This window comes from Eleutherodactylus coqui, chromosome 11 (assembly GCF_035609145.1).
Source record: "Eleutherodactylus coqui strain aEleCoq1 chromosome 11, aEleCoq1.hap1, whole genome shotgun sequence".
In the NCBI taxonomy this organism is placed as follows: domain Eukaryota; kingdom Metazoa; phylum Chordata; class Amphibia; order Anura; family Eleutherodactylidae; genus Eleutherodactylus; species Eleutherodactylus coqui.
This window is the reverse complement of record NC_089847.1, coordinates 23,326,855-23,339,888: the sequence shown is the minus strand read 5'-3', so window position 1 is coordinate 23,339,888 and position 13,034 is coordinate 23,326,855. Positions and strand designations below refer to the sequence as shown.

Below are 13,034 nucleotides of genomic sequence, written 5' to 3'. Positions count from 1 at the left end.
AGACAGACATCTGTCCAGCCTTTGTTTGAACACTTCCATTGAAGGAGAACTCACCACCTCCCGTGGTAACCTGTTCCACTCTTTCATTACCCTCACTGTCAGAAAGTTTTTTTTCTAATATCTAATCTGTGTCTCCTGCCTTTCAGTTTCATCCCATTGCTTCTAGTCTTTCCTTGTGCAAATGGGAATAGGGCTGATCCCTCTGCACTGTGACAGCCCCTCAGATATTTGTAGACAGCTATTAAGAATCCTCTCAGCCTTCTTTTTTGCAAGCTAAACATTCCCACATCCTTTAACCGTTCCTCACAGGACATGATTTGCAGACCGCTCACCATCTTGGTAACACTTCTCTGAACTTGCTCCAGCTTGTCTATGTCTTTTTTAAAGTGGGGTGCCCAGAACTGGACACAGTATTCCAGATGAGGTCTGACTAAGGAAGAGTAGAGGGGGATAATTATCTCACGTGATCTAGACTCTATGCTTCTCTTAATACATCCCAGAATTGTGTTTGCCTTTTTGGCTGCTGCATCACATTGTTGACTCATGTTCAGTCTATGATCTATTAGTATACCCAAGTCTTTTTCACATGTGCTGCTTAGCTCAATTCCTCCCATTCTGTATGTACTTTCTTCATTTTTCTTGCCCAGATGTAGGACTTTGCATTTCTCCTTGGTAAATACCATTCTGTTAGTCGCTGCCCACCGTGCAAGCTTTTCTAGATCTTTTTGAATCCTCTCTCTTCCCTAGTGTTAGCTAATCCTCCTAGCTTTGTATCATCAGCAAATTTGATCAGTTTACCATCAATTCCCTTCTCCAGATAATTTATAAAAATGCTGAACAACACTAGGCCCAGGACAGAGCCTTGTGGTACCCCACTTGATACATTCTTCTACTTGGATGTGCAGCCATTTATGACCACTCTGAGTACAATCACTCAGTCAGTTGTGAATCCACCTAACGGTTGCCTTGTCAATCCCATATTTGGTAATTTTTTCAATAAGTATGGTGTGAGATACTGTGTCAAATGCTTTACTAAAGTCAAGAAAAACTATATATACCACATTTTCTTGAACAACCCAGTCGGTGATACTAACATTCATTTGGACCTTGAGACTTGAATTCATTTAAGTTAGCTAAGTGTTCCCTCACCATCTCTCTGCTTATAGATAGCCTGCATTCTCTTATTCCCCCTATAGCACAGGGAAGATCAGTTGATATTACATCTACTTTCTGAGAGAAAACTGATACAAAATAGGAATTTAAAAGTTCGGCCTTCTCAACATTATTCTTAACCAATTCACCATTTTCATCTTGTAAGCATCCAATAGCATCTTTGACTTTTCTTTTGCTTTTGACATACCCCCAGTAGTAATGGCGCGGCATAATCTGTACTGCGCATGTGTCCCGGCTGGGCCATCCGCAGTACAGATTAGAAGACCATTGGACAGGTACGCTGGGGTTGCCGGTAGGGCACAGGGTCGAATTCCGCGTGCAGCCGTGTACAGACAACCTTACACAGACAAATCCACAGAATGTAGAAATAAGAAATTTGTTCTTGCAAATTATTTTACAAAAGGAACATTCAAGAAAATATTTTACAGAAGCATCCAAAAACTCCTAAGAGGATGCTTTCAATAGGACATTTGGACACACTTTAGGAAGCAATTATGCCCAATAAACAGAATCCAAAAGTGCCCAGTGGGCAAACAAAATTAAAAAGATGTTTTCCTATTTATTTTTTACAATTAAACATCCCCCCAAAACAATTATTTATAAAATCTACTCACCATGGTGCCACAGGCAACATCACAAGACATCACTGGGTCTATTGGCCCTGGTGTGTCCTGTACGCAGGTCACATGGGCTAGTAATTGAGAGGCCCAGACCTGTGTGTATAACTTCACTGATGATGTTCCAATACTGGGCATTTCACTGGCTGCGGCGATTATATGCGCAACCAGACATGTGACCACAAACAATGGAAGACGGGAGCGTGGGTATATGATATTTTTGGATTACATGTCTCTGCTCGCCCCACTGCCACCAATGTTCAGCATTCCAATCTCTAGAGATGGGATAACAAAAACACACTATACTGTCTGGGGCTAGCGGTGCTGGCTCTTCTTCCACTTCTGGTCCGGTTCTGACATTGGGTCACATGGTATACAGTCTTCCTCCGCTCTACCATTGGCGACGTTATTGCAGACGACTGTCGCATTTCGATAACTAAGCCAGCCCCCTTCACGGCTGATAAAGAGATGGAGAAGAGGGTCTGGCTTAGTTATCAAAATAAACTGGACAGTCAACACCCTGCTCTGATGCCACCACCAAAAGACGAGAGGCAGATATCCTACCATGTGACCTGTGGAGGTACCAGCACTAGAGTGGGCATAGTTTTCCCACCCCAGATAGCCCCCTTTAAATAGTACTGCGGCTGCTTCATTTTTAGGACCAGTGGGGATTGTTCAAATGAGCGAAAGTAAACGAAAATCGTTCATTCTAAGCGCAGCCAACTATCGGATGATACAGTGTTCACTTTTCGCTTGTTCTTGACTTCATGCAGGCATAAAAATAATCGTTGGCTTGTTCGCTTATTGTTTAGTTTAAATACCGATTATTTACTTATGCAGCAAATGGGAACACCTGAACGACTTCTCGTTTGAACGAGTCAACAACATATCTGCCTGTATAAGCAGTCTGCACAAGCGAACGTTGACCTGTCTAAACAGACCCTATGTGACGGCACATCCCAGCGGTACCCCTTTAACAGATGTTCAGCTCTGAGCCACAGCACAGCCGAGGCCATGAATGTGAGCCATTACTCAGCTGTTATTCTGTTTTCTTCATCCCACCCACATAGAATGAGATCACCCCTACAGTAAACAATTGTATAACCGAGATAAAAGGATGAGGAGACGTTTATCCCTTTACACAAATTAGAGGATATTTATACAATGGATGGAAAATAGAGGCAAATGCAGAATACGGAACAGTCGGCTTCATGCAGGCAGGTGATAAGGTGACCACAGAGCTCGGGGGAACGGCTCTCACACCTATTCCATCTCACCTACACTGGGTTTTGGTTTCACCGGAGTTGAATACTGCATTGTCTTTGTCATGGAGACGATGATCCTTCCTTCTAGCATCTGCCATCGGGTAACACTGGGGCCCCTTATGCCCAGTAGATGCATTGGCTGACCTGACATATCGGCAGTTCAAGATGCCTTATTAGAGGTGTATGGGCAGTTTCAGGTTACACAATGACTTAATTATGGTGCAGCACTGAAACATGCACTTGTAAATGATGACTATTCATAAGAAACTTAAACCTTGGCTTGGTACAGCCTATTAAAGCATTCATGTAATCTCACCTCCAGAGCCGCGGTGTGTGTCAACAACCAAAAACTTCCCAAACTTAAAAAAAAAACAAAAAACCATGGCATATCTCATCTTTCGGTGTGCCCTTGCATCGCCCATTGTTTTGAGTGGCGCTGGCAAAGCATCGCAGCGAGTGAGGTGCGATGTTTCCCACTGAAAAAAACAGGAAACGCTCCGCAATCCTCCGCTGCGGCTGTTAGCCGCACCCTAGGATTGCTACTTCCCTGACATGATGCAAGACATTTTTGATACAAAAACGCCTCGCATCCGTGGGGACATCGCATGTTAGCGAGCGCGATAACGGCCAGAGTTTCACGGTCCAATATCGCACATGCATACAAAATACATTCCACTAAAAGTTTACACTCCTGATTTTGTCAATTAGGACTATGGGAGTATATATAGCCTCCATTAGGGTTCATGTACGTGACCTGGTTTTCACTGCGTATTACGCATGTGTTGCACGGATGCATGATATGTAGTCAATGAATGTCAATGGACTTTTCTTGTTCCATGCACACCGGCCTGTGGACACAGCGCATCGATACGCAAGAGAAATAAAATCACAGCATGCGCCATTTCTCTGCGTACGTACACAACGGGAACCCTATACATTTGTATAGGCTGCGTATGGTAGGTTATCATACACATCCCTGCTCAGAGCAGGTAATTAGAAGGGGAAAAAAAGGCACACTGTGCATGTCCGTGATCGTATGATATGTGGGCATGCTCTGTGACTGTCTGCAAAATGGGTAAACCACTGCAGGTCGCCCCGCAGCACTTTACGCCTACGTCTGTGGACATGAGCTCTGCGCACGCAGTACATACAATTTCCCAGCAACTATATTTGCTAAATAAACCAAAGCTGAATCCCAGGGGTCAACTTTGTTACTGGATCAGCTTTCTTCAGCCTCTCCTTGTTTTTCGGCTAGTCTCTTGTCTATCTGTGCGCAGAACCGGAGCTCTAAGGTGAAACACTCTACAAGTGAAAGGACTCAGCTGCGCTGGGGTGACACGGAGACGGGGCACCGCGCGGTACAGCTGCGCTGGGGTGACACGGAGACGGGGCACCGCGCGGTACAGCTGCGCTGGGGTGACACGGAGACGGGGCACCACGCGGTACAGCTGCGCTGGGGTGACACGGAGACGGGGCACCGTGCGGTACAGCTGCGCTGGGATAACACAGAGACGGGGCACCGTGCGGTACAGCTGCGCTGGGATAACACAGAGACGGGGCACCGTGCGGTACAGCTGCGCTGGGATAACACAGAGACGGGGCACCGTGCGGTACAGCTGCGCTGGGATAACACGGAGACGGGGCACCGTGCGGTACAGCTGCGCTGGGATAACATGGAGACGGGGCACCGTGCGGTTCAGCTGCGCTGGGATAACATGGAGACGGGGCACCGTGCGGTACAGCTGCGCTGGGATAACATGGAGACAGGGCACCGTGCGGTACAGCTGCGCTGGGATCACACAGAGACGGGGCACCGTGCGGTACAGCTGCGCTGGGATAACATGGAGACGGGGCACCGTGCGGTACAGCTGCGCTGGGATAACACGGAGACGGGGCACCGTGCGGTACAGCTGCGCTGGGATAACATGGAGACGGGGCACCGTGCGGTTCAGCTGCGCTGGGATAACATGGAGACGGGGCACCGTGCGGTTCAGCTGCGCTGGGATAACATGGAGACGGGGCACCGTGCGGTACAGCTGCATCTTCCTGCACATTGTTTTCCCTCAGCTCACAACTAATGGAGCTCTGAAGCTTTAAACTCTGATCTGATGTTGTGTAAATAAACTAGAGAATATTGTGACCACACACACCGCTGCACCCCGATAACAAAACCCGCAATGGCAAACGTAGCCTGCAGGGTTTGTATGGTGAGCCGAGCGCAGTCACGCAAATGTCATTTTTCTCAAAGAAAAAAAAAAATCCCTCACAGTCGGAGACGTACAGGGGAGGATCAAGTCACCAACTGACTGGACAAAAAAAAGGAACCACAATGCAATCTTTAAAAAAAAAAAGCGACCCTCCAGTCCTGGATAAACCGAACGGGTTTTGCAGGCTATTTTTATTGATGACTAGAAATAAGCGAGCGCACTCGTATAAGGCTGATGCTCGAGCGAGCATCGGTCTTTTTGAGTAACTGATTACTCGTCCGAGCACCATGCAGGATGGGGGGCGGCGGGGGTGCCCGCTGCCAAGCACCATGCTTACTCGTTCGGGTCTTTTTTCTCTGGTTTGGATGTGTGCGGAAGCACCATCCGGCGTGCCTCAGCATATGCGCAGTGGAGGGTTTTTTTTTAAACTCCTGCTTTCCTGCGCGACACATTGTAATTGCAGATAAGCCGCAGAACATACTGCTTCCCCTAACTTCAATGAAAGCGATCCTTGCGGTGTCCACACTGAAATGGAGCATGCTGCAATTTTTTTCCCCAGGTCAAAAAGGTCCACGGATCAAATCTGCATGCTTGATTTAATTTATGGACACCCATGTTCCCCTATGGACGGCTTGATTTGTGGATATTCTGTGTGGGTGCCCCGCACTGACTCCGCAAATCAAGCCCACCTGATTGGTGGCCTTACTTATGTCTCTCTGGAGGCGTCTTCTGCGGGATCCTGGCACAACATTCACTCACAATACATACAATGGGTATCTTGTAAGGGTATGTTGTGCCAGGATGTTGCAGAAACGACGGCTAGAGAGATAAATAAAAGCTGCTGTTAACATATCAGCAAAGATGCAGTGAAAAATGCTGTGAAACAATCCAGCCTAAGTCATGCGGAGATTAACAGTTCCACACTTCCACTGCCGTCCTACAGCACTCATGACTGGCTGAATTGCCCATTTCCGGGATGGATTGCGTAGAGGGTTTTCTCTATGTGTGATACAGTTTACGGCTCCTGGAATTGATGTAGACTTTGTGAAATAAAAGAAAAAAGGTTTATTAGACTCCAAATAGATCCCAGGTGCCACGAACAGCATCACATGTACAGAAAATCCTCTAGATCATCCATCACAGAGATGGGCAATTAAGCCGGTCATGAACGCAATAGAATAGCAGTGGAAGTGGAACTGGTCATCTCAGCGTGACTTGGGCTTGACTATTTTGCAGCATTTCACACTGCATCTTTGCGGAGGTTTTAAAAGCTGCTTTTAGTTTGTTGCCATCAATACTGATCTGGAGAAGGGAATTGATAGGAAACTGATCAAATTTGCTGATGACACAAAGCTAGGAGAAATAGCTAACACTAGGAAAGAGAGAGAGTATTCAAAAAGATGTAGAAAAGCTTGCACAGTGGGCAGCGACTAACAGAATGGTATTTAACAAGGAGAAATGCAAAGTCCTACATCTGGGCAAGAAAAATGAAGAAACCACATACAAAATAGGAGGAATTGGGCTAAGCAGCAGCACATGTAAAAAAAGACTTGGGTATACTAATAGATCATAGACTGAACATGAGTCAACAATGTGATGCAGCAGCCAAAAAGGCAAACACAATTCTGGGATGTAGTAAGAGAAGCATAAAGTCTAGATCACATAAGGTAATTATCCCCCTCTACTCTTCCTTAGTCAGACCTCATCTGGAATACTGTGTCCAGTTCTGGGCACCCCACTTTAAAAAAGACAGACAAACTGGAGAAAGTTCAGAGAAGAGTTACCAAGATGGTGAGCGGTCTGCAAAACATGTCCTATGAGGAACGGTTAAAGGATTCGGGAATGTTTCGCTTGCAGAAGAGAAGGCTGAGAGGAGACTTAATAGCGGTCTACAAATATCTGAAGGGCTGTCACAGTGCAGAGGGATCAGCCCTATTCTCATTTACAGAAGGAAAGACTAGAAGCAATGGGATGAAAATGAAAGGGAAGAGACACAGATTAGATATTAGACAGTGAGGGGGATCAATGAGTGGAACAGGTTACCACAGGAGGTGGTGAGTTCTCCTTCAATGGAAGTGTTCAAACAAAGGCTGGAGAGATATCTGTCTGGGATGATTTAGTGAATCCTGCACTGAGCACGGGGTTGGACCCGATGACCCTGGAGGTCCCTTCCAACTCTACCATTCTATGATTCTACCTATCCTGGGTTCATGTTGCCTGTGGATGGGGCAGTATTAACCTGGTGACAGGGTCCCTTTAAACTGCCAGTGTTCCAGACATGAACAGAGAGGTGATTAGAGCAATCATCCAATGGTTGTTTCCCTGCTGTAGATGAAGCAGACAAGTTTAATTCTTACTTCTTAATGCAGTTGGTCATCAGCAAGTGGACATCTTGTCTTTCATCCAGTAGGAGCATTGCACCAAGATAACCAATCCTCTTGTCTGTGAATTTCTGAGAGGCAATGAGTTTTAAGCACTCCAGCTGCAGTGACAAAAAAAACATCATCAAGATCTAGATGCATAAAGATAACAAAAAACTATGAAAACAACAGTACAGCAGCAAGGTTAGGGCGATAATAGTAAGGAGACAAAGAGCATAACGCAATACAGGAAAAAGCCAAAGAACAAAAAGCTCATAAAAAGTACCAGGAGGCCTCTAATTAAAAAGGGGAAGCATTAAGAAGAACAATGTAGTCCTGTAAGTAAGTATAATGGACATGAATGGGGCTTCATGTAGAACTATGGGAATGCAGGCTTAAAAAAAAAAAAAAAGGGTGGCTTGACACATGGCATTATAACATGCATGAAGTTCACCGCAAAGTCTGCATTTATTGTCGCCACGCTGCGGATTCAGCTCTTTGTAATGTAAAAGCCATATTCCACCATAGACTGCAATAAAAGACGTGTGAATTCTGCAGCTCCAAGTGTGGCAAAAAAAATACTGCAAAATTAAGCCGTTTTATTCCTGAATTGACAACAGCCAGAATGACATGAATTATTAGAACTCTTATAAGTTTTTAATGCACCGTAGGCCCAATGTCCACGAGCGGATCTGATTTGCGGAATCTGTACGGGAAGATACGCAAAACAAGCCGCCCTATAGGAATAAATGGGCGTCCACAAAATTAAAGGGGTTGTCCCGCGAAACAAAGTTGGGGTATACACTTCTGTATGGCCATATTAATGCACTTTGTAATGTACATTGTGCATTAATTATGAGCCATACAGAAGTTATTCACTTACCTGCTCCGTTGCTGGCGTCCTCGTCTCCATGGTGCCGTCTAATCTTCAGCGTCTAATCGCCCGATTAGACGCGCTTGCGCAGTCCGGTCTTCTGTCTTCTGAATGGGGCTGCTCGTGCTGGAGAGCTGCTCCTCGTAGCTCCGCCCCGTCACGTGTGCCGATTCCAGCCAATCAGGAGGCTGGAATCGGCAATGGACCACACAGAAGACCTGCGGTCCACCGAGGGTGAAGATCCCGGCGGCCATCGTCACAAGGTAAGTAAGAAGTCACTGGAGCGCGGGGATTCGGGTAAGTACTACCCGTTTTTGTTTTTTTTTATCCCTGCATCGGGTTTGTCTCGCGCCGAACGGGGGGGCTATTGAAAAAAAAAAACCCCGTTTCGGCGCGGGACAACCCCTTTAAATAAAAGCACCTGGAATTGATCTGCGGACCTTTTGGTATGGTAAAAAAATAAAAAATAAAATTGCAGCATGCTCCATTTCACTGCTGATCCCACAAGTCCAGATTCTGCGGGAAAACAGGAGTTTAAAAAAAAAAAAAAGCACACACTGCGCATGTGCATCAGCCGGCGCTTCAGCATGCGCATGCTGTGAAGAAAGAGAAGAACCACACAGGACCCGGAGAGGTATCGCAGTGTCCTCGGCCACGGGCAGGGTCAGATTCTGCTGTGGGCTCCCACATGCGGAATCCGTTCTGTCCGTGGACACGAGGCCTTTATAGATGTTCAAATTGGGTGCTGTTGGTGATATGGCAGATGTCAGGCCGATAGTCCAGTTCTATCCAAACACGTTTCCACTTCAGCAGAGATGCATTGTTTTAAGTCGTCTAGTTTCACCAAAAGGCGCCCACATCAAACACCAGTTATGTGCATTAAAGCTTGAAGAGTTCTATCTCTTCATATCACTCTGGTCATTTTATGTCATGTATGAAGAAATTGGCTTTAGTTTTGCACCCTTCTTTTTGAATCATCCTGTATTACCCGGCATTCTTTCTTACCGTTATACTATGGACTAGTAATTATTAGGAAATTATAGTACCAGCGTTTCTGGTGTTGCAATGCGCCACACAGCTCTGCTACATGCACGTCACACACACAGCACTGCTACATACATTGTTTATCCCATACAACAGGGATCAGAAGCAGCACAGTAGTGGAGATGAAGGACCTTTGATGACATCAGTCATGCTTCGCCCCTGATCACACGACAGTGACGGCATCACAGGTCCTGCATCATTGTGCAGATTACGGGCAGACTCCAAACCCCCTGCGGCCTCAGTTGCTATAGAATACTAATGAACACCAAGTCAGACATCAGCCGTGTGCGTACAGGACCTGTGATATCATAGTCATGTGATCAGGAGCAGAGCATATAACTCCCTCACAGGGGATAAAGGACCTTTGCTGATATCACTGCCATGTGATCAGGGGCGGAGCATGTAAGTCACTCACAAACCCACTCACTACATTCTCATTCACGGACGGACAAGTCGTCGTCAGTATTTTGATTCACCATCTCCAGAGCACCTTTTCGGTCTTCCAAAGATGGCTGCAGTGCTCCTCCCACTACCTGAAACACACTCTGGATCGGTAGTCCGAGACACTACTTAGAGCTTTCGGATTGGCCAGCACTACTCATGTGGAATTTTTCAGTAGAAAACCGCAACATCCAAGTGTTACACATGGGCGATATAGTGAATTCACTGCACATTTCACCCCCTATACATTAAAGGGGAACAATCCACAGTGTAAATCAGTAGCACTTCCGTAAGTTAAAAACACTCCATGGATTTGAAAAACTACAAAACGCTTCTCCCTCATGGTATTAGCCAATACACGTAGATGGCATTCACATGTTGTATTGTAACCCGCTGCAGATTCATCCTACAGAATCCGCACCACGTATCTGTAAGCAAGCCCGCCACTTCTGAACTCACCCTTAAAGCCAATTTCAAAGACCACAAGCCAGACTACGGAATATGCCCCATGCTCTGGTATAAGCTGTGTAGTGCAAGTTACAACCCCTCAATAAAAGTGCGACTATGATAACTTCTAAAGTAGTTGGGTCTGCTTCTGCCCAAGGGACAGCAAAAACCTACCTGCCCAAAATGAGCAGGATATCCCAGCATGTGCATATATAGCAGCTTGGCCACATTGCGGCAGCGATATGTGTTGTCTTCCTCCCGGAATGATGAGCGGATGGCGGCACACTCCTTCTGGATCATCTCCCGCTCCTCAGCTTGTGTGCGTGCTGTCCGGATGGTGCGGATCAGCTCCCGCAGTCTGATAGGGGCCGGCATCCTCTGCAAGAAACACAAAATGTTATTAGTAAAGAACAAAAGTCACTTAGGAAAGCAGGCCTTACACGGTCAGCACTAGATGGAAGAGGAGGAGCAGCTCTTCCTTCTGACTCATGGAGGCGGGTCTCAAAGCAGGGGACCCTCTCCTCTATGATGTCCATGTGCCCTAATAGGACGTGCGCATCAGCGATCACCCATTTAAAAAAGTTTTTTCTCCTGGAGACTCAATACAAAGCTGGCGAGACGTCTTCATAGTGGGGGCAAGTCGATAGTCTGCAATGGCTTCAGTAACATGTCAACCAATATGGAAAAGTCACCGGTGGCATACGAGGTACATGATATGACTGCGTGATAAAAGCGGAGTCCGGGGACAAGATATTTAATATGAATGCTAGAATATTGTTTGGGAGTGATTGTGACCATAATGCTGGGACGCCACGCGGTCCAGAGCCTCGGCTGCAGTCATATGGAGATTCTGAGTTATCACCCCCATCTGAGCAGGCGTCTTAGGCTTTATCTAATTGGTCGACCAAGTTTAGGGATGCAGTGTGGATGATGGACCAGTATGGAGGCTGGAGGTTCGCTCGTTGTCTTCTGGTCTCCGATCATCATAATGTAAGATACAGTCTATTCTAGCGGTGCGGTGGGCATCTATAGTCTTGTGTTTCTTTCCAAAGCAAGCTATGCCACAAAACTGCCCCTAGTCACACGAGCACATGCATGTTTGCGTACGCATGAGCACAGCGCTTCTGCACGCGTCAGCATATTTTACTGTACCTTTTACAGATGTACAGATGCTTGCAGCCATAATTAGTTTTACAATTTCCGGATGCGTTCTTTTCCTGCGCAATTCCACAGTGTTTCAAGTGTGTCCTGGAGTATTGCGTGCGCATTTGCCTATCCCCATTGACCTTTATTAGTACTTTAAATGCGCATGCTTTTTTTTTTGCGCGGGACCAAAATGCGCAGAAAATAAAAGCGCGTGTAAATGAATCTATTGAAATCAATGGGTTCTATTCACTGCCTACTGTGCATGCAAGTTTTGTGTGTTCCAATACGGTCATGTGAATCCGGCCTAACAGCTGACAATCAGGACATGAAAGCAGCCTGTTCGGGTGATGTTGATCTTGAGGCAGCCCAACTACGCCTAATGCATGATTAAAATACATCTTTCTCTAACATTCGATAGTGTGTTTCCGTACCTGAGCGCACCCCTCCAGGATTTTACCTGATTGTCCTGTATATTCAGCCCAGCTCTTACATTTGAGGAAGAGGGACCCTGAAGTTGCCTATAGAAGGAGGTAATGGTGACCCATTGAGTTGGAGCCCATCATGTCATCAGAGCTATTTTATATGCCCCTTTCTCCAAGTTTACTGGCCCAGAACAGAGAAAGAAGCGCATTTGCAAATAGGAGAAGTTGGTGAGATTTTTGTTGACTTCATTGGAGACCGTTCGCACGGATTCTGCGGCAAAATAGAGCATGCTGCGATTTATTTTTTTTGGCTCGCGGAATACGCGATTCGTATCCGCGCGTGTTAAGAAAAGAAATAGAAAAAAAATAATCATCAGACGTTCATGCCTTTCGATGCCCGCGTTTTACCGCGGATCATCGGTGCGGACAACGATTGCAGAACCCGCAATGCAAATCCAGTCGTGTGAGCCCGGCCTTAAATAGATCCATTAAGCAGAAACCGATACAAACAGAATAGAATCTCCACCTCAACACCACAAGGCTCCAAAACTGCAGCTTTTCAGCTACTGTAAAAGTAATAAAATGAATGGAGTGACGGTGAGGGACTGTGGGAATAAGACCAGTACTGGCGCTCCGCCATCTGCCGCCGTCCCGCTGACATGAATGGAGCACTAGCGCACACATGATCACTGCTCCATTCATTCTGGAGCCTTCGTGATCAATGGTGGTCCCAATAGCTGGACCCCTACAATCAGATCGCATAGGAATAACTTGTTTTTTATGGGACAACTCTATTAAAGAACTAGGAGAGTAAGGCCGGGGTCACACGGGCGGATTTGAGTTGTGGATTCCACCATTGCCGTCCGCACAGATGATACGCAGGCATGAACTTTCCCTCGTTCGATCAGACGTGCGGGTAGGAATTGCGGATTCCGTGAGTGGAAGAAAAATTGCAGCAGGTTCTATCTTAGCGTAGATTCCGCGAGGACGGCCTCCACTGAAGTCAATGGATGCGAGTGTTCCTTCGCCCATACGCAA

The 13,034-nt window shown here is 46.4% G+C and overlaps 1 protein-coding gene across 1 annotated transcript in view; it reads right to left on the bottom strand.

The window, feature by feature from the left end:
• Positions 1–13,034, bottom strand: part of AP1G1 (adaptor related protein complex 1 subunit gamma 1) — a 49,040-nt gene that overhangs the window by 22,347 nt on the left and 13,659 nt on the right. Inside the window, exons 2-3 of the mRNA XM_066582555.1 lie at positions 10,603–10,806; positions 7,620–7,744 (exon numbers count right to left, since the gene is read on the bottom strand). Of these exons, the coding sequence (XP_066438652.1) occupies positions 7,620–7,744; positions 10,603–10,803 (326 nt within the window). The 5' untranslated portion in view covers positions 10,804–10,806. The remainder of the gene's footprint in view (positions 1–7,619; positions 7,745–10,602; positions 10,807–13,034) is intronic.